The sequence below is a fragment of the Lactuca virosa genome, chromosome 5 (assembly GCF_052849685.1).
Source record: "Lactuca virosa cultivar CGN04683 chromosome 5, Lactuca_virosa_CGN04683_v6, whole genome shotgun sequence".
In the NCBI taxonomy this organism is placed as follows: Eukaryota; Viridiplantae; Streptophyta; class Magnoliopsida; order Asterales; family Asteraceae; genus Lactuca; species Lactuca virosa.
In genome coordinates, this window is record NC_136430.1 from 173,418,103 (window position 1) to 173,437,696 (window position 19,594).

At 38.7% G+C, this 19,594-nt stretch overlaps 1 protein-coding gene across 1 annotated transcript; it reads left to right on the forward strand.

Annotated features, from left to right (window-relative positions):
* Window positions 1-16,641: 16,641 nt before the first annotated feature.
* Window positions 16,642-19,375, forward strand: LOC145117161 (RING/U-box superfamily protein). Its single transcript, XM_079053465.1, has 6 exons — window positions 16,642-16,859; window positions 17,481-17,957; window positions 18,067-18,204; window positions 18,511-18,568; window positions 18,647-18,870; window positions 18,967-19,375. Exons 2-6 carry the CDS (start codon window positions 17,569-17,571, stop codon window positions 19,037-19,039), a joined length of 882 nt encoding a protein of 293 aa, XP_078909591.1. The 5' UTR covers window positions 16,642-16,859; window positions 17,481-17,568; the 3' UTR covers window positions 19,040-19,375.
* Window positions 19,376-19,594: the final 219 nt, after the last annotated feature.

The window sequence follows — 19,594 nt, forward strand, 5'->3', positions numbered from 1 at the left end:
GTTTCTGTTACTGTTCTTAGAAAATTTATAGAAAAATCATCAAAGCTCCAAATCCAAATCCACAAATTCTGAGAGTTTGGAAAATGAGTCTAGTTTGTTCGTAAATTTTATCATGATTTTTAGGCGTCTCTAACAGAGCTGAAAATGTCCATAATCACAGACTGGTCCGGGTTTGCCTCTGAAACGATAGGCAGTTTTGTAAAAATCACCATAAATTGTAGAAATATTATATGGAGATGTTCAAGTAGCCATTTTAAAGCTAAGAGTTTGAACTACTTGCACCTGGAATAGTTTTGAAAACTAAAATATTTAAGTTGACCAAAACAGTCTGTGATCGAAGTCCATCTTTTCTGATGTAATCTGTTAGAAAAAGTTTAATTGTGTTCTTGATGATTTTACTTGTATTCCCCCCTTAAAACTTAAGAAAAACATGTAAATGTAGGGGTATGAACTCACCTTATGTGGTTTCAGTAGATGAAAGTGAGAGAGAGGAAGTGTTCAACCCAAGAACACTAAGAAGATGTCTTGATGATTCGAGAATCTAACACCGAATAAGATGGAATTTGTGTAAGATATCAATGATTTGAGTAGAATGGAGTGTAATAATTATATGAATGATGAAGATACTTACTAATTGAAGAAAGAAATCCCTGGAGAAAGCCTTGAAGTTCTTGAAGTTGAGAGAAAAGATGAGAGAATTTTGGAGAGTGTTCTTTGGTTGTTAAGTGTAGAATGAAAGGACTTTAATGAGAATGAGGAGAGAGGACCAATTCTCCAGCTCTTAGAACGTGGGAAGAGCTGGAGATTGGGTGTAAAGGTCCCCCAAGGTGACAATGGGTAGTTGTAAAGAGTAGCTAATCATAGAGTGAGGTGGTGGTGGCTTGCTTTTGTCATAAAATAAGGAAAAGCCAATATTCTCTCAATAATTAGTTCAACCACCAATTCTTTTAATATATTTTTATAAAAACCCTGGAGATTTATATATTTTGGGGCCTTAGTTTATAAAATAAAGTTTTGGGTGAAAATCCCACGTTAAAATAATGAAAAACGGAGTTAAAACGAAGTCGTAGTCGAAAAACCGGAACAATTATGACACGCAAACATGCATGTCGTCTTCCTTTATGTCAGGGGCTTCCTCGATACTCATTGCGTGTCATCAACACGCGCGTCGTAAGGTTACGACACGCAAACATGTGTGTCGTCTTCCTTTATGACAGGAACTTCGGTCCTGATGCTTCAGTTTTGGGTCCTTAAGCCTATTTTACCCGTTTTTACCCCGTTTCAAGTGGTTTTTGACCCAGTTAAGGGTCGGGATGACCCGAATGATTACAAAAAGTTAAAGTAACTTTTGAGAGAGATTTGGGAGAGATTTCAAATAGAAAGAGATAGAGTGAAAACAATTTAGAGAGGTTCCGTTTGCGATTAATTTGAGTGTCCGGCTTCACAACGCAAGGTTCGTAAACCCCGTTAAACCGTGTTTTAGTGTTGTACACACTCCCAATGAGTGTGCAATAATGTTTTATCGTTTTGGTTCAATGTTTACTGCATTTGAGACTTAGGAAATTCAACACACGAACTTTCCAAATGATGTTTCTCTCATTAAAATATTGCATTGTACAGTAATTACATAGTGTAAACCCTAATATACAAGGGTTAATTGAGTCGATTGGTTTTGACTTGTTGACTTTGTTTGACTTTGACTTGACTCAATTTTTGACGGTTGTCACATGGTGGGCCCGCCTTACTTCCTGTTCCTTGTTTGGTTGTGGACCTAGGGCAGACCCATTATATTCGACGGTTTATTTAACTTAAATTTTATATAACTTATATACGCTGGGTGATTATAGAAGGAATCTATGGGTCTTTCTAGGGTACATTATCGCATAACATAGGAGCATTCATTTCACACTTAATAAAGAAAATATTGGATTTTCTGGAATCATACTCTGTCGCTTTTACAAGGAAAACGGTTTCTTCCTCAAATAAAACTCTTATGAACTCACCAACTTAATTGTTGACACTTTTTCAAAACTACTTGTATTCTTAGGAAATCAGTGAAACAGGAAATCAACAGCATTTTGAGGATGGGACATTAAATCGTCAAACAGTTCATTTTGTCATCATAATGTAATTGATTTTGAACATGTAAACATATACTATGGTGTAACCTTTTCAATTATATTTATGATGGTTTTATTTACTTTGAGCACTATTATACTCGTTGTTGTGATACTATACATGAAGTCCTCCACCCCCGGACGTTTCCGCCATCCTTGGTTTGGGGGTGTGACACGCTACGATACCCAATCTAACTCTCCAGAACCTGGAGACTCTAGTGGCCTGTCTCACTGCCAGACTGCCCTCTCAAGATATCACCATGTTATTCGTCCCTCGAATAACAGACCCCGATAACTTACTGCCCCTCTGATTCTCTTATTGTGTCTGATAGAAACAAGTCAATGCCCAAAAATTGGCTACCGATCACTCATACCAGACATACTAAACGATCCAGATCATACTCCAAGGAATGAAAGGGTCACATCACACCAGGGACCCATCCATTGTACTGCAATCAAAACCCATCTGAACAATGAACTCTCAACACCCTGTCCTCAGACACAAGAAAATGATCATGCTTGCTCAGAAGTATTCTCTGACATCTAACAATCATAAGCCCTAGCTCCTTTCTCAAATATCCCTTTCAACACTGAGCACCAGGTCAACTCCCGTCCCAACAGTTGAACCTCCAAAGGTTACCCATTGCATACTCCAAAACATCTCACTGACTTCCTTCTCACACTAACTATCTCGGCCCAGTGTGGCACACAAGTCATGAAGTTCGCTTTACCCCAAGCGAATATTACAACCCCAACTGAAACTGTCTCACCCTTGACCTCTGTCTTCTACTACTCATTAGTTCCATACGTCTCGCGGTCCTTCCCATACAGACAAACTGACCCACTCAGGTCTAAGACATCAGATGACACACAATACCCCTCAAAATAGAACCCATCTGCGAATCCGGAACCTCATCTCGCCTACTCAATACACGAATTGTCCCAAATTCAACTCGAGAGTCTGATTTCACAGCAGAATTGGAACCACTCATTTCCAATCTGATACTCAACTCGTACCCGCGATTCATGAATTTATGCACACACTATCTCTTCAATTCCTTCCGATTACGATAATCCCTCCTCAACCCGGGATACAACAATCCTCGACCGAAACGGAGGCCCCAACCTCGCCCCTGGTTCGGCAACCAGGTTCCAGAAGACTCAAATGGTAAGGCTACCCAAGCCTAAGAACTCCTCTACGTCATACTCTGACTAGTGAATACTACAGCTCCCTGTAGATTCACAACGCTTCTCTCTTGTTCAATGGCTAGTGAAAGCTACGGTTCCCCGCAGTTCCACAATACTCTTCCGCTGACCAGTGAAAACTACGGCTCCCCGTAGTTTCACAACGCTCTCCCTCTGACTAGTGAAAGCTACGGCTCCCCGCAGTTGCACAACGCTCTTTCGTTTTTTGGTGGATACTACAGCTCCCCGCACTATCGCCACACCCCTTCGCTGACTGGTGAATACTACGGCTCCCCGCAGTATCACCACACTCTCTTGCACTAGCTCATGGGTACTACAGCACCTCGTAGTCTTCCAGCACTTTCTCTTGTCACCCCACGATCTCCTCCTCGAGTCGACACCACACTGCGTTCACTAACTCATGCTCTGCGGCCCAACATAGATAGGTGCACACACCCATCCAAAATAAGCATCACTATTCCTGACGGCAACCGCCATGACAAAACTCATTTTCTCGCCGCAATTCACATTCTTAGATAATCCTATTTGATGTCAATTAGCCGAAGGGCTCCCACTGGAACCATAAATACTTGATACACCACTTGCCATCTCATAACTCAAGATTCAAAATAATCTGAAATTTAGGACATCATACTCGGATACCTTGGTGCACCATCACAGAACCTCACGATGTCTTGCCTCAACCACTGACCTCATAATCATGGCATCATACTCAGATCCCGCAATGTATCCTCTCAGAATCTCACAACCGATCTTCCTCTCGCACAACTTGTAACTTCGGAATATTCCCATCTCATAAATTGAAACACAGGGGAATCATCAATGACTGAAAACACGTTGACGAATTCCGAAGTTCCACCCTCTACTGATCACCGCCCGTACGAACTACTCACACCGACTCTGAAATTGGTTGACAATTCAACTGCTGCCCCTCCTAGAGTATAGATCACAATCTATACCTATACCCACAAATCTCAGCTATTGCACCCTGAACTCAGCGAACCAACCGCCTCGAATCTCAACAATTACAAACCCGAAAAAAAAATCCCTAGCCATAATAAATTATGTGATCAACGGCCACCTGCCGTGGATTCACTCGTCCTTCCTTAAGCACATACCCATACATCATCCCGCCTTGCACCTCGCCTCATCCACCAATAACCCAGGTCTCATGTGTCCGCACCGCGGATCTCCATAACTAGTTCTCTAACCGCACTTTGAACGGATCGTTGATCCTCTCAATAGAATACTCAGTTCTCCTCCACTCGGGGTTCGAACCATCACCAATTGGCATACCCACAATCTACTCCATAGACTGTTTTACCAAGTACATCACACTTGACTCTTGGAACCGTACCACATGACTCTCGATGATCCTCCCGATATAGACCAAGCGACTCCAAATATCCTGAATCTCATATAGAAACCCTCAAAATCCTCTCCACGTGACCGCCTCTAGTCATCTCGAAATTTCATACCGACACACCGTTGGATATCCCAACTGGTCCGAATTAACCATGAATCTCAATCTAGAAGTAATGCACTATCACACAACGTGTCTCCGACCCCCCGACCAACACCCCATCGCGTGGATCATCATGAGACAGAGACCTCATTCTCACAGTCGATACACATTGTCGTCAACAAGGGTCACTGCCCCAGTATACTCCTCTTGATCACTTGAAATTGCTGCTAACAGTATGACTGACTCGACTAAGGCATCTCCTTGTCTTCATCCCAGTCTCCATTAATGACTCCTTCATGGTAGAAGAGTTACCTCACAGCAGACATACTGCCCAAATACTTTGGTGAAAAGGTCACCACCATATGCAACCCCACGGGGTTTACCTCCAACTCTAATACCGGAAGCTCGTTATCTCTTTTGCTTCTTTCAGTAAACGAGGACAGCGCAACTCTTGCCACAAAATATGATACCTCATCTTTCAGTCGATTGCTCAACTCAGACCGCGATCCTTCAATAAGCATCATCTCTACTCATCCCTGAGTCTTGCGACTCCAACTGGAATCTCACCAAACATCTCTCGGAAACTAACTCGATTTCCCCCTCAAGGTATGCTCCATTGAGACTCGCCCTACATGGCCCTCAGTCCCCACACTCTATCCCATCCGATCTCAGACTAATCAATCACAACGGGATAACTGGTAAAACCATAAGCACTAACCACCACGAATCAGGGTACTCGAACCATGTTATCTCTTCTCAATCTGCTACGAACCATGGTACCCGAACCATGTTATCTCTTCTCAATCTACTACGAACCATGGTACCCAAACCATGTTATCTCTTCTCAATCTACTACGAATCATGGTACCCGAACCATGTTATCTCTTCTGAATCTGCTACGAATCATGGTACCCGAACCATGTTATCTCTTCTCAATCTGATACTTAGAACCTCTGGAATTCTCCTTGTTTCGAGTACGGGTCCTCTACTTTCAGTAGTACGGGCCCATACTACCTGCCACATCTAGCCGTACTTTCCACACGGTTCGTCCTAGATTTTCTAAGTAGCTGCTCAACCTCCTCGATCACCAATCCTGATATACCTGGTCACTACCCAGCGAATACTCTCCTCTATCAGCATACTCTTCTGACTAAAGTCACTCCCCAGGCTCTTCCTAGGTTCTCACACTTCTCTGCCATCAGCTGCTGAAGAACCCCTCATGATGCCAGCCATCTACCTCCTGAATATCGTCATATTCACTCGGTAGCTGACTCCCATCATCAAGAGTTCCACAAAGCACAAAGCAAGCAGCATTCGGGCATCGAATAATCTCCACCAACACGTAAAACCACTCTAGGCTACAACTCCACTTGCTCTACTCACACTCAAAAGGTATCACTGAACTCAAGCAACCCTACCTCTCGCGGGTATCTCACTACTCCCTCAGTAGACTCCTCAAATGCTCCTCTAGGTATCTCTCCCAGATTACTCCTCTACTCAAAGTTCCTTCTAAAAGATTCCTGTTGGATACTCTTACTCCTCACATACTCAAAGCACATCACAGATAGCAACAATTCCTAGGCTAAGGCATCACAAATCAGGCAACTCTAGCCCTAAAATATGAAATACCTAGCTTATCTTCTAGCATGCATCACTAATATCTCAATAATAACTTATAACACAAGTAAATAAGGGTATTTTGGGAAATAACGGTTCGGGCTCTGGCTGATTGTACACACTGCTCCATTCTCGTTTTTCTCTTAGAAACTCTTGCTCGTTTTAGAAAAATCATTTCTTTTGAAAATTTTTCTCAAATCCTCAGTTTGAGTCCAGACATACCCGAAGGTGCATCCGAATCCCTCAAACCAAGGCTCTGATACCAACTTGTAACACCGAAAATTTTCCAAACAAATTTTTCATTTAAAATCATATAATTCTCATAACACGTTTCACATAAGTCTCATTTATTTAATTTACATATCGCAACTCCATAACTGTTTGATTAAAATCCAGGATCCTCAAAACAAGACTCTTTCACTTGTGTTTACAATCAAGTCGGTGCCTTCCCGTGATCCTGAGAAAAACCTGAAACACATGACACATAACACGGTAAGCATGAAGCTTAGTAAGTTCCCCAAAATACCACACATATCTCGTTAGCCTCCCATGGCTATACTCAGATAAGACCCTTCGGTCAATGTGTCTCAGTGGGACCCTCTGGTCCCACAACTCGGGTGGACCCTCCGATCCTAACTCAGCAAGCTCAGAATAATACACATCATAAATCACATATACATAATGCAGGATATCACAGTTAAGCACAATAAACATCTCCGTCACACAAAGGTACCATTCATGGTAAGTATAGTGAGAAGACTCACTTTGTAAGAACTCGGACAACCTCGAACTTGAATCACCGGCCTAGCCTCCGTCTAACAGATACGATACATATCTCTAAATAATACTTCATTCACGAATCTAAATAAACCAAAGGCTATTTCTCTTTCTCTCAAACTCTTGGAATGGGTAAAAGACCATTTTACCCCTCTATGGCTTTCCATTACTCATGTTGATCCAACGCTAAAGTCAACAGAAGTCAAACTCGAGTCAACGGTCCATGTTTGACCTGACTCACCGAGTGCACCCATGTGACTCGTCGAGTCCACTCTTTTCCTCAGAAGTCTCGTGAAGGTCCAGCTCAGCTCGTCGAGTTGACCCCCAACTCGCTGAGTTATCGCATGATCAATCTCATTAGAACAAACCCTCACCGACTCGTCGATTCGGCTCATCGACTCGGCGAGTCCATTCAAACTCATTTCTTATTCAGATGATTCAAAGCAGATCTACCACTCCAAACACTAGATCTAGCATCTCAAGACTCAGTTGTCATGTCAAGCTTCGATATTTACGTTCATGTATGGTAATTTTGCTGCAATATACCAAAACATGCTCTCACAAGGTGTTAAGCACAATAACCCTCATGTGGATGAATAAAGTTGGGACCTTTGGACTCTAGGGACCTCATAAGGTCCAGATCTGAGGTTTAAACCCCATGATAACTCTATATGCTCGATGTCCCAACAAAAGGTGAAGAAACCCTAATCTTCCAATATAATGAGATCTAGGCAAATAAATGAGAAAGGTGCAAGCTTTTACCTCCCACTGAAACCCTTGCATGAATATACACTAGATCCAACCGAACTTCTTGCTTCCTTGTTGGATAATCTCCTCTTCTTCTTAAAAGATGCACTAGGTTACTCCAAGTTTAGCTTTTAAGACTCTCTTAGCTCACTACATGCGTTTAGGGTTTTATACAGGAAGGTTAGGCAGCTGGTGAGGCAGAAATGGGGGCATAAGTTCCCTTATATAGGCCCTAACCTTGGGAAATTAGGTTTTCACAACACAACACCAACTCGGTGAGTCGGCTCACTGACTCGTCGAGTCCATTCATTAATCCCACGAGGTCAACTCGACTCTACTCGACGATTTGGACTCACAACTCGTCGAGTCACTCAATAAATCTCAAAAGTTAAACACACAATAATATACTTGGGAGTCTGGATGTTACACTTTGATGTGGTCTAATGTGGGAACTTTCCCAGTCTACATCTCGTGAGGTGTTTTGGAAACCTTTTTGGTAGGGACTAGATTAAGGATATGGGCGGCAGTCTCTAAGGCATACCCCATAATGAGATAGGTAACGAAGCTCGACTCATCATGGAACGAACCATGTCTAGTAAGGTTCTATTGCGCCTCTCAGCCACACCATTAAGTTGTGGTGTCCTTGGTGGCATCAATTGTGAAACAATTCCACATTCCTTAAGATAGTCTAGGAACTCGATACTAAGATACTCTCATCCACGATCGGATTGTAGCATCTTTATCTTCCTGCCCAATTGATTCTCCACTTCTTGCTTAAACTCCTTGAACTTTTCAAAGGTTTCTGACTTATGCTCGATTAAGTAAATATACCCATATCTACTATAATCATCAGTAAAAGTCACATAGAAGTGGTTAGAATCCCTTGTGGCGGTTTTGAATGGTCCAAACACATCAGTGTGTATGAGATCCAATAGACCTTCACCCCTTTCACAAGTACCAATGAAGGGTGACTTGGTCATCTTTCCAAGTAAACAATATTCGTAAGTGTCATCCGAATTTAAGTCAAATGACTCCAAAACTCCATCCTTTTGGAGTTGGGCTATGCGCTTCTTGTTGACATGTCCAAGACGACAATGCCATAAGCATGCCTTATCCAATTCATTGGAAGAATCAATATTCAACACATTATTTCCTAAGTTATATACAACCTTCACAGTTTTATATATACCATTGCAAGGTAATGCTTCAAAATAAAATACACCATTACAATAAGCACAAATACCACCATTTTCATTATTAAAAGAAAAGGTAAAACCTTGTTTATACAAACTGTGAAAGGAAATAACATTTCTCGCCATATCGGCCGAGTAACAAAAATTATTCAAATCTAAATTAAAACCATTACTAAGCAATAAAGAATAAACTCCAATCTTGGTCACAGGCGACACTTTCCTATTTCCTGTTATTAAGTTTATCTTCCCGTGCTGCACATCCCTACTTATTTTTAGTCCCTACAAATCAGAACAAATGTGAATATCACAACATGTATCAAGGACCCAAGAATTAGCATGTGATGAGTTATTAGATTGAATAGTGTAAATACCTGCAAAGGAGGGCTTGATCTTGCCATCATTTATGTCCTGCAAGTACTTGGGGTAGCTTCGTTTCCAGTAAGCACTCTGCATCCTTCGGATTTAAGGAGCGATTAGCAGAACCAGCTTTGGTCCCACTAGAAGAGGATCCATCAAGAGACTTTCCCTTGCGGATCTTGGAGGGAGCCTTCCTCTTCTTTCCCTTCCCATGTCTGATTGCCAGAACAGGGGCAGAAGTAGTAGTAGGAGTAGACACAACCGTTTTGCCTTTCGGGTTGCTTTCTGCAGTCCTTAAAAGGCCTTAAAGCTTGCTAAGAGTTACCTCCTCCTTGTTCATATGATAGGTCATACGAAACTGATCATAACAAGAAGGTAAAGAGTGTAGAATTATACCTATGGCCAACTCTTCATCAAAATTTACATTCAATTTAAGCAAGCGGTCCACGAATCTCTGCATCTTCTGCAAGTGGGTCGTGATGGGTTCACCATCTTTCATTTTGGTTGTGATCATGGAGTCAATGATCTCATACCTCTCCTGCCGAGCACTTTGATGGTATCTTTCCATCAAATCATGATACATTCCATAACGATAGTATCCTTATAGGAATTCTGGAGCTCTACGGTCATGGTTGCATTCATAAGAAACGACACCTTTATCGCATCCCTCTCATGAGTAGTGTGTTCAGCGATTTGTTCAGGAGTACCAATGGTGACATCAATCTCTTTGAGCTCTTTATCTAGGACGTATTCTTTGTCCTCATAACGAATAGTCATCCTGATGTTTCGAATCCAGTCATTGAAGTTCAAGCTATCGAAAATGACACTCCCACACAGGTTCATGAGGGAGAAAGAGCCTGAAGGGATTGCGTTGGTGAGAGTGGACACTCATTAAACTACCATTTTATAGGCAGTAACCTTATACCTCCCTTATAGATCGGCTTCGTGAATGAAGCCTACTAACGGTAAGACCGACTTTATCTTATATATATATATATATATATATATATATATATATATATATATATATATATATATATATATATATTATTAAACTTATAATATTATAAAGTATAAGGGTTGAATTTTAACTTTTAAAACTCTAGGGTTTAGAATTAAAGTTCCATTAGTGTGACTTTACAAATTCCAAAACTTGAGGGCAAGTTTTGAAACTTGTCAAAACTCTTCACATTCATAACTTATGAGTTTAATTCGATTTTAATGTATGAGACCTTTCATTTTCCATAACTTGAGGACAAGTTATGGAGGTCATTAAAATTCATTTAGATCATTTTTTCTAACATCTAAACTTATCACATAATCTATGATCTAACTAAACTCATAATCAAGATAATTTCTAGTCAACAATTTGAAAGCAACTTTGTTTATCATATAAAAACAACAATTATTTTAAAACTTTGACAATTATCTTGTGGTTGGATGAGTACAAGCACTACCATATCATAAAAAACATTGCCAATGATCCAAAACAGTTTGTGGTAGTGTTCCAAATCCAAACCAGGCCAAGAAACTCGAACTTCTGCACATAGAGCCTTCAACCCGTCGAGTACATGAACTGGACTCGGCGAGTTGCTCTGTTACTGAGTGGACTCGTCGAGTCTGTTCATGTACTCGGCGAGTTCACCAGTCAGGGGCCAAAATTTCGACTTTTCCAGCTTTGAAAAACTAGTAAGCATCAAATATAATAGAAAACAATCCTAGGCTCTGATACCACTGTTGGGTTTTGAGCACTATAACACTCCTATGGTGCATATGCAACCCTAAATGCTTTGGATCTATGTTTTCTCTATTACACATGCATATTTTCAATTTTTCCAAAGCATTGTCCTAACTAGCATACAAATTGCCAAATGAATAAAAACATCTAAATGGATGACATACCTTTTGAAGGACTTGTAGTTCTTGACCCTTGAAAGCTTGAGCACCTCAAGTGTGATGCCTCTAATGGTTCACAAACACCAATATGCAAGAGGATGATCTAAGAGAATAAGCTACTTATCTCAATGAGAAGGTGCAACCATTTTTTGTTATGGAGGGTTCTATTCAAGGTTGTAGAACTCGTTACTCGGTACCTGCTCGGCCGACTATCGAGTAGCGAGTACTCGGGGAGTACTCGGATTTTGAAATTCATGTAGAAATATTTTTAGGGAAATTATATATGTCAAAATCATAAGTTTTTTGAAATATATAACAAAATTAGATACATGTGAATACACAAAAACTGAAAAACACATAATGGTCTCACTTCGTGAATAATTACTGAAAATTTAAGATATATATGTAGTAATAATCACATGAGTGTGTGTTAAATAATAAATCATTAAGTATATTATACATATTAATTATTGAGTTGACCGAGTTTTACAACACTGCTCAAGTCTATAAGGGTCGATCGGGAAGTACTCGGGATTCTGTAACTCGCCTCGGTAAGGGGCCGAGTAGCGAATACTCGGAGGAGTAATCGGCTAACTCGGGGAGTTTTACAACATTGGTTCTATTTATAGTGTTGGACATGCTAGGGTTACGCTTGGTAAACCCAAATAACCCATGACTTTCCACATTCTCATGCTCCATGGGTTTAACCTCCATGGATTAGTTTAGCCCATAATCATGGATCATTAGCTCACACTACAAGAATGATTGATTTACATAATCAATCCTCATATATTTAATTAGCTTCTTTTGATCACAAAATTAATAAATTAATTCTTGATCAATACTAATTAAATAACTTCGTATTAATATATTATACTTGTAATATATTAATAAATCATAAATAACCTTATTCTCAAAATCCATCCTATCAAATTGCACTGGTGAAGGCAACCTAAAAGGACCATGCTACAATCGGGTCAAGTACATACCAGTTATAGTTATGGGCTTAGACACCAAATCCAATAGAAAGGATATTCAGGAAAACAAATCCATGTAGGAAAGACAAAACCAGGTTTAGCCTTAGCATCAAAAGGCTTGAAAATGATGTCAACAGGAAAAGCTTCGATCGATTTCAAGGACTCGGTGTCATTATCATCAAAATAGCAAGTCTCTTCGTAATACAACATCTTTTGATTGACGAAGTCCTCTTCGTAAAGAGTAAGGATGCTCGAGCAAGAACGGAGTGCCTTTGTACTCATGATCATCAAACAAGAAAAATGAGACGAAAGAAGGAGAGAGTTGATTTGATTGTGTCATCATGAGCATCAAACGGATAAAATCCGATCTGTTAGGGTTTGAATTTCAAAAATCTTATCTCTGTTTAAATAAAATTATACATTCAAAAAATTCAGAATTAACTTAAATATTTTGCAGGTATAATTTGGGGAAATTATTAGGATCGAGATCCTCAATCCTATCCAGGATCCCGGTTCTCAAAGATATCTAAGGATCCCAGATCTTAAAGAGTCTCAGGATCCCGAACATACATCAGGATCTAGAAAATCGTCATTCTTATTTCTTAACAAGTCTAACGGTTATTTTTATCCTTGTAAACCACTCATGTTATTTTTATCTCAATTCAGTACTCACATTATTCACAACACCAAAGCCTCTCTTATAATTTGGTTAATATCCTCTTAGTCGATTTTTGACCAAAATATTGAGAAACTACATTAAGTTTTCTACAAGCTTCCCAACAATGTTCATTTCTTCTTATACGCTCAGAAGTGTGAAAACATGTGATGTATATGTTCTACAATAAGAAATAATATTGCTTGTTTCCTCACATTAACTTTATAGAACGATTAGGTGTCCTAAAAGTTAATTAACTACACAAGTACGCAATATAAGGATTCTAGTTAAAACAAGGATTCTATATAAGTGCCCAATCAAACATAAATCAAATTCAAGGATTCTAGTTAAAACAAGAACACAATCACTAGCATAGAATCATGAATCAAACATCAAGTCATGTGCTTCAAGTCAAACAATTAACATGTTTTGAACAAGAACTAGAAACTAGGGTTTTTAGCCACACATGACTAAAAACAAATCAAACAAATAGATGATATTGAAAGTGTTTAATGCTTACAAATTGAAATTAGTAGTGTTTGCAATGATTATAAGCCTTCAAAATTCCCCAAAAATCGCCCAAAATCGCCCCCAAGTGCTCCACAAATCGTCTATGTGCATAATGAGCCAAATTCCTCTATTTTAGCACAAATGGTAACCGCTCTCAGGTTAAAAGCATGGTCTAGACATCGACCGTGCTCTTTTTCTACTAGATCATGCCTTTTGAACTTATTCTCATGAGTTTTAGAACTCATGGCCATGAGTTTTTGCAACAGACCGCGCTTTTGTTGAAACTTCAATTGGCCTTTGATCTTTATTTCACCTTCATTTTATCTTAAACCTAAGTCGTGTTGCTCAAATATATGATGAAAATGAAAAACACAACCTGTTTCGGTGTAACACAGATCGCATTTTAAACGTGGTCATTTTCTATGATGAAGTGCAACGACTTGGGTTATGTATGCAAGTTTTCTTCCATGACACATCTGGTCCATCTTCTCTCCATGCTCCCTCATCCAAACTCTATGCTCTATGCTCCATGCTCGCCTTCATAGCTCCTTTCTCCGTATACCCTCAATGCCTACAAAATAATTCAAAATATAGTGAAGTATCAGACATTCTGAATAAAACATACAAATGCCCCAACTATTAACTAAATGTAAGCAATTGGAAGTATAATGTAATGAAAGGGGGAAATAAACATGTAAAATAGGTGCATAAAATACACCTAACACTTTTCATACATGCTGGGGAGGATAAGTTTGGGTCGAGCCAGTAGACGGTGAGACATAAGGAGTAAGTGGAGTTGTTGAATCTTGACACCGTGTTCATGTCATATATGGTGGTTCAGGGGAGGAGGCAAATCAGCCATGGTGTTTTGTGTTGTAGTTGACTTGTTAGAGGATATATTAACAGAGCTTTGAAGAAGCATGTGAAGAGGCCACGCCTCATTGTTGGTGTCTTCTTTGGTGAATAAGGTAGTTTCGGGAGAGATTAACGATTATGTATGCCCCAAAATTCTTTAGGGTTTCAGTTCTTCGAAGGACAAAGAATATTGAAAATGGGTATGATAAAGTTGGCAAACAAAATGGTTTTTCGATGATAAAAATGATGTAGTTCTTTTATTGTATGAAATAAACTGCAGAGTTTTTCTATGAAAAAGAGTGTTTAATCCACAATGAGTGTGTAGAGTAGGGATTAAAGTGGGTCCAAACCCGGAATGGATGGACCTGGACCCAAAAATCGGTTAACAGGATTTTGTAGAACCAAAAACCGGACCGGTATATAGGAATCGGTTTCGGTTCAGTTCTGGGTACGGTGTCGAGTAAAGTGGGTCTAGAACCGGAAACGTCAAAGTGGGTATAGTGCAACCGGGTAAAGTAGGTCTAGAACCAAAAAACCCGGAATGTTTTAGTAGTAACTTAGACAGGTGGGTAGGGAGCGGGAAAGGGAACCACACCTCAGAACACCATACCGGGGAAAGGGTGAGAGGAGGCTACCCCTCACTCTCTTTGTCCTAGTGTGATTGGTCAAATTTTTTATTTTATTTTTAGTTTTTTAATATTTAGTTTTTTAATATTTATTAAATTAAAGTTCATGGTTTTTAATTTCCTATAAAACGAGTATAATATTTGTATAAAATAGCCTTTTTAAAAAAATAAAAAGTTAAAGATAGTGAAATGTGACAATTTCTTGCCTTTTTGGTGAGTGAAAGGGAGTAAGAGGAATGTTGGCGTGACGCTTAAAAAGTAAAATATGAAAGGTGACCACACCCTCTGGTCTTAGTGAGTTAAACTTTGAAATTTTCCAAATTTGATATCTCAGACTTCAGGTGACTATAAGTCAATGAAACCAAAAATGACAACATGATAGTATAAAATCATGTGCACACTCTAAACTACATACTGGAAAAAACCTTATGTCAAACCGACTTCAAACAAATGAATATGTATGTTTTAGAATTTTTACAAAATACCAAGTACAAGTACAAAAACAAATACTTGAAAAGCTGGAACTTTTCAGCTTTGATATAACGACTTTGGGGAATTGTAACTCATTGAATATTAAATCAAAAATGACAAAATTATAGGCAAAAATCATGTATAAACTCTAGGCGACACGTTGGAAACCGCATGTCAATCCGACTTCAAAAACAAATTATATATGCATTTTTAAAATATTCACATAATACAAAATAATAATAATAATAATAATAATAATAATAATAATAATAATAAATGAAAAACTGAAAGTTTTCAGCATTGATATCCCGATTTTAGAGGACTGTAAGTCAATTATGAAACTAAAAATGAAAAAATTATAGTCTAAAATCATGTACAAACTCTAAACTATATGTTGGAAAAAAACTGCATGTCAATCCAACTTCAAACGAATGAGATATGCATGTTTTGATTTTTTTTCACAAAAATCGGTTTCGGTTCTTAAACCCGGTTTACCCGGACCCGACCGACCCAAACCCGGATAAAGTCATTCTTTAAACCCAAAACCCGGAATGGTTTACATATTCTGATTCTAACGGTTTCGGTTCTGGTTCCAATTCCGATCCGATTTTCCGGTTTTAAATCTCATCCTAGTGTGGAATCTTTAGACCTCTCCTACAATCACTTCTCTGACAATCATACTTAACAGAAGGGCGTCTAACGGTAACATTGACTAAAAATGTAATCCAAACGTACAATAAGGACTACTTTTGACAAAATCAAGAAAATAGAACTAAAACTATAGAATTATCAACCAAAGGGACCATTTCTGTTAGGGGTGAGCAAACCCGAACCAAGAAACCGAAAAACCGAAAAAAACCGACGAAACCGAAACCGAAAAAACCGAAACCGAATCAAAACCGACGGTTAGGGTTTTAAATTTTTAAAAACCGAGTTTTCGGGTTCGGTTTCGGTTTTTACCCAGAAACCGACCCACTCAACCCGAGAAACCGACCCCTCTTTATAAACCGAGAAACCGACCCATAAAACCCGCAAACCCGTTCATTTTTACTGATTATTTTATTTTATATATATATATATATACATATATATATATATATATATATATATATATATATATATATATATTAAAAAATAAAGATAAATAAAAGAAGCCTTCGTCATTTACTTATCCCATTTTCGTTTTGCCCTACTCCGCTACTCGTCTCGCATTCCCGCATCAGCGCATCTCCCACTGAAGTGAAGAGTGAAGGTCCTCAGGCGATAGGCGGCAGGCGCTCAGCCGATCGCACACATCCGAGGCTCCGAGCCTCCGACGAGACCTGTAACGGAGCCCCAAACCTCCGGCGCCATCAACGAGACCTGCAACTCCTCTGTATCGTCAAATACGGTTCGTGTTTTTTCTAAATTCATGTTTAATTGTTTAAGTTCTTCCTAATTTGTCTGATTTCATATAGAATCTTGTGTTTATGTTCTGAAATTGGCTTGTGAGTTGCTGTCTGGTTCGTTTTTTTTATTTTCTGATCTGTGTTCATTTTTTTTCTGATCTGTGCTCGTTTTTTTTTTTTCTGACTTTATGTTTTAGTTTGATTGTGTGTTTGGTTGTAATCGTCTAATCGACAAATTCAGACTTTGTGTTTTAGTTTGATTGTGTGTTTGGTTGTAATAGACAATTTGGTTGTAAAACTCATGTTTTTTGAAGTATTTAACTTCAATTAGGTGTTTTTTTAATTATTTAACTAATTGTTACATTTCTGGAAAATGGGTTCAAACCCAAAACCCATGGGTTTAAACCCAGAAACCGTAAGTGTATGGGTTGAACCCTAGAAACCGCCCAAACCGATATCAGAAACCGAGAAACCGAACCGACCAGAAACCGACCCTATTGGGTTTTGAAAACCAGAAACCGATCATTTACGGGTTGGGTTGGATTGGGGTCCAAAACCGACCCAAACCGACCCATGGACAGCCTAATTTCTGTAATCTAGTCTAATAAGTAAAAACTTTGCAGCTTCTGATGGGTTTCGTGGCCGGTGACCATAAATAAGCCGCCATTCAAGGCGGCGAGTCACATCGCAACATTCGTTAGATACAGGAACATGGAGTCGTCGTCGTCGTCGTCATCGTCTTCATCTAGCCGCTGCAAACAATCACCATATTCTAATCTCAATCAAGAACGCTTTCTACGAAAACACTTAAGGCCAGCCATTACTGGCAAATCATGCCCAATTTGTTTGAGCCTAATCGAAGAAGCAGCTGTAATTACTGTGTGTTTTCACGCCTACTGCTACGATTGCATTCGTAAATGGAGTAATCTGAAAAGGAAGTGTCCGCTTTGTAATGCTGAATTCGATTCGCTGTTCGTCGGAATCGATCTTAATACTAGAACATTCCGTACCAAACATTTATCATCTCTTAGGGATACAAAATTCAACAATAGTATTGGACATTCAAATGTCAGGCAAAGAGATTTCATGGGTCAACGAAGGTGAACCTTTTTCATCACTTCTTTTACGAATATATAAAGTAAATAGGATTTGGTATTGTATATATTAGTACTCAACTGATTTCATTTTTACCTTCAATTTTGATTTCAGGGCTGTTGGGATTTCAAGAGAGGAATTAAATGTTGTTAACAAAAGAACAAGGCCATTACCAAGGCAGAGGTCATTTGGGCAATCTAAAATGTTGCCTCCTGGTGTTACCAAACAGAGAATTCTGCAGTGGCGTGTAAGGTATAGTAAATGAAAGCCGATGCTTTGATTACAAAGCGACTCAAAAAAGAAATTGTGTAGAAAAGTGTGAGTTAAATCTTTAAGGAGTGTGAGTCTAATTGGGTGGCTGCTTTGGAGATTAGTCTATGTGATTGTAACAATTTATTATACGAAGACCTTTGGTTGAGATTAGAGTTTTAATGATCTTATTTCTCTATAATTTTTCATTGAACGAGGATGTTTGGAAACATTCTTTAGTGATTATGTGTTCATAGCTTCCTCCCTAGTAATTGTTCTAATGTTTTTTTTATGATTTTGTACTTGCAGCATTTATGAACACAACTTGCGTGCTGTTCCTTGTCCTACAAGAAGGTCGCTTGAGCAGGTATACATCTTATGAAACATTCATCACATTTAACCTTCACTTGATCAAACCAATGCTTAACATTTTTAACCTTTTTAGGGTTTTATGGGAAGAAATAGTAACAAGGAAAGATTACTAGAAAGAATAGAACCATGGATACACAGGGAACTCCATGCTGTTCTTGGGGATCCAGATCCAGTTATGCTCGTTCATGTGGTGACATCACTCTTTATCTCAACCCTTGAAAAATTGCAGAACAACCATCTTCAGCCTTTGCAGCCTTTTCTATTGGAAAAAACGAGTACATTCTGGCATGAACTCAGGTATGGTGTTTATAGTTGTCATTAGATATATATTATTATTCATTGAATGTTAAATAATAATCTCATTCATATAGCTAAGTTATTTTTTGTGTACAGATGTTTTGCAGAAAGCTCATTCAACATGGAAACATATGACACGGTAGTTGAATATGTAAAGTGCTCAAATTGAAAGATATTTGTATGATAGGATGATGACGATGAAGATGACCATGCAGCAGCCACTCCTACATCATATTATTAAGCAAAAGAGTTGTTTAACGATGTAATATGTTTATCAGTTGTCTTTTTGTAAAGGTAACGTTGTGGTTCTTGTTGATGGATTATCTTGTATTAGAAGAGATGAAAAGTGTATAGAGTAAGTGCACAGTCTTACCGGGAAAGACCCCTTCTTTTGTGCAAATCAAACAGTCTTTCCGGTCCATTCAGCCAGAAAGATCTGTTTGAACCTGGAAAGATGCGTATCAAACGGGGCCTAAGTCTAATAAATGAAGATGTTTTTGTGACATGTCACTCATTTAATTTCTCAAATGTCATTTTATGATTATTTTGAATTAATTTTTTTTCACATATCATTTTATAGGTATTCTTATTTATAACTTTCATTGGATGACTTATATTTTAATTTTAAAATTCTCAAACTAAAACTCATTAATTTCTTTTGTTTATTTAATTAAATTTAAAAGATAAAGAAATATTTTAATTTTAATAATTCATTATTTTTTTT

Bases quoted from the DNA above. Each gene is read 5' to 3' on its own strand.
- LOC145117161 (XM_079053465.1), top strand. From the start codon at position 17,569: ATGGAGTCGTCGTCGTCGTCGTCATCGTCTTCATCTAGCCGCTGCAAA. The intron at 18,569-18,646 runs GTATACATCTTA...TAACCTTTTTAG, and splicing joins CAAGAAGGTCGCTTGAGCAG to GGTTTTATGGGAAGAAATAG. The intron at 18,871-18,966 runs GTATGGTGTTTA...TTTTGTGTACAG, and splicing joins ACATTCTGGCATGAACTCAG to ATGTTTTGCAGAAAGCTCAT.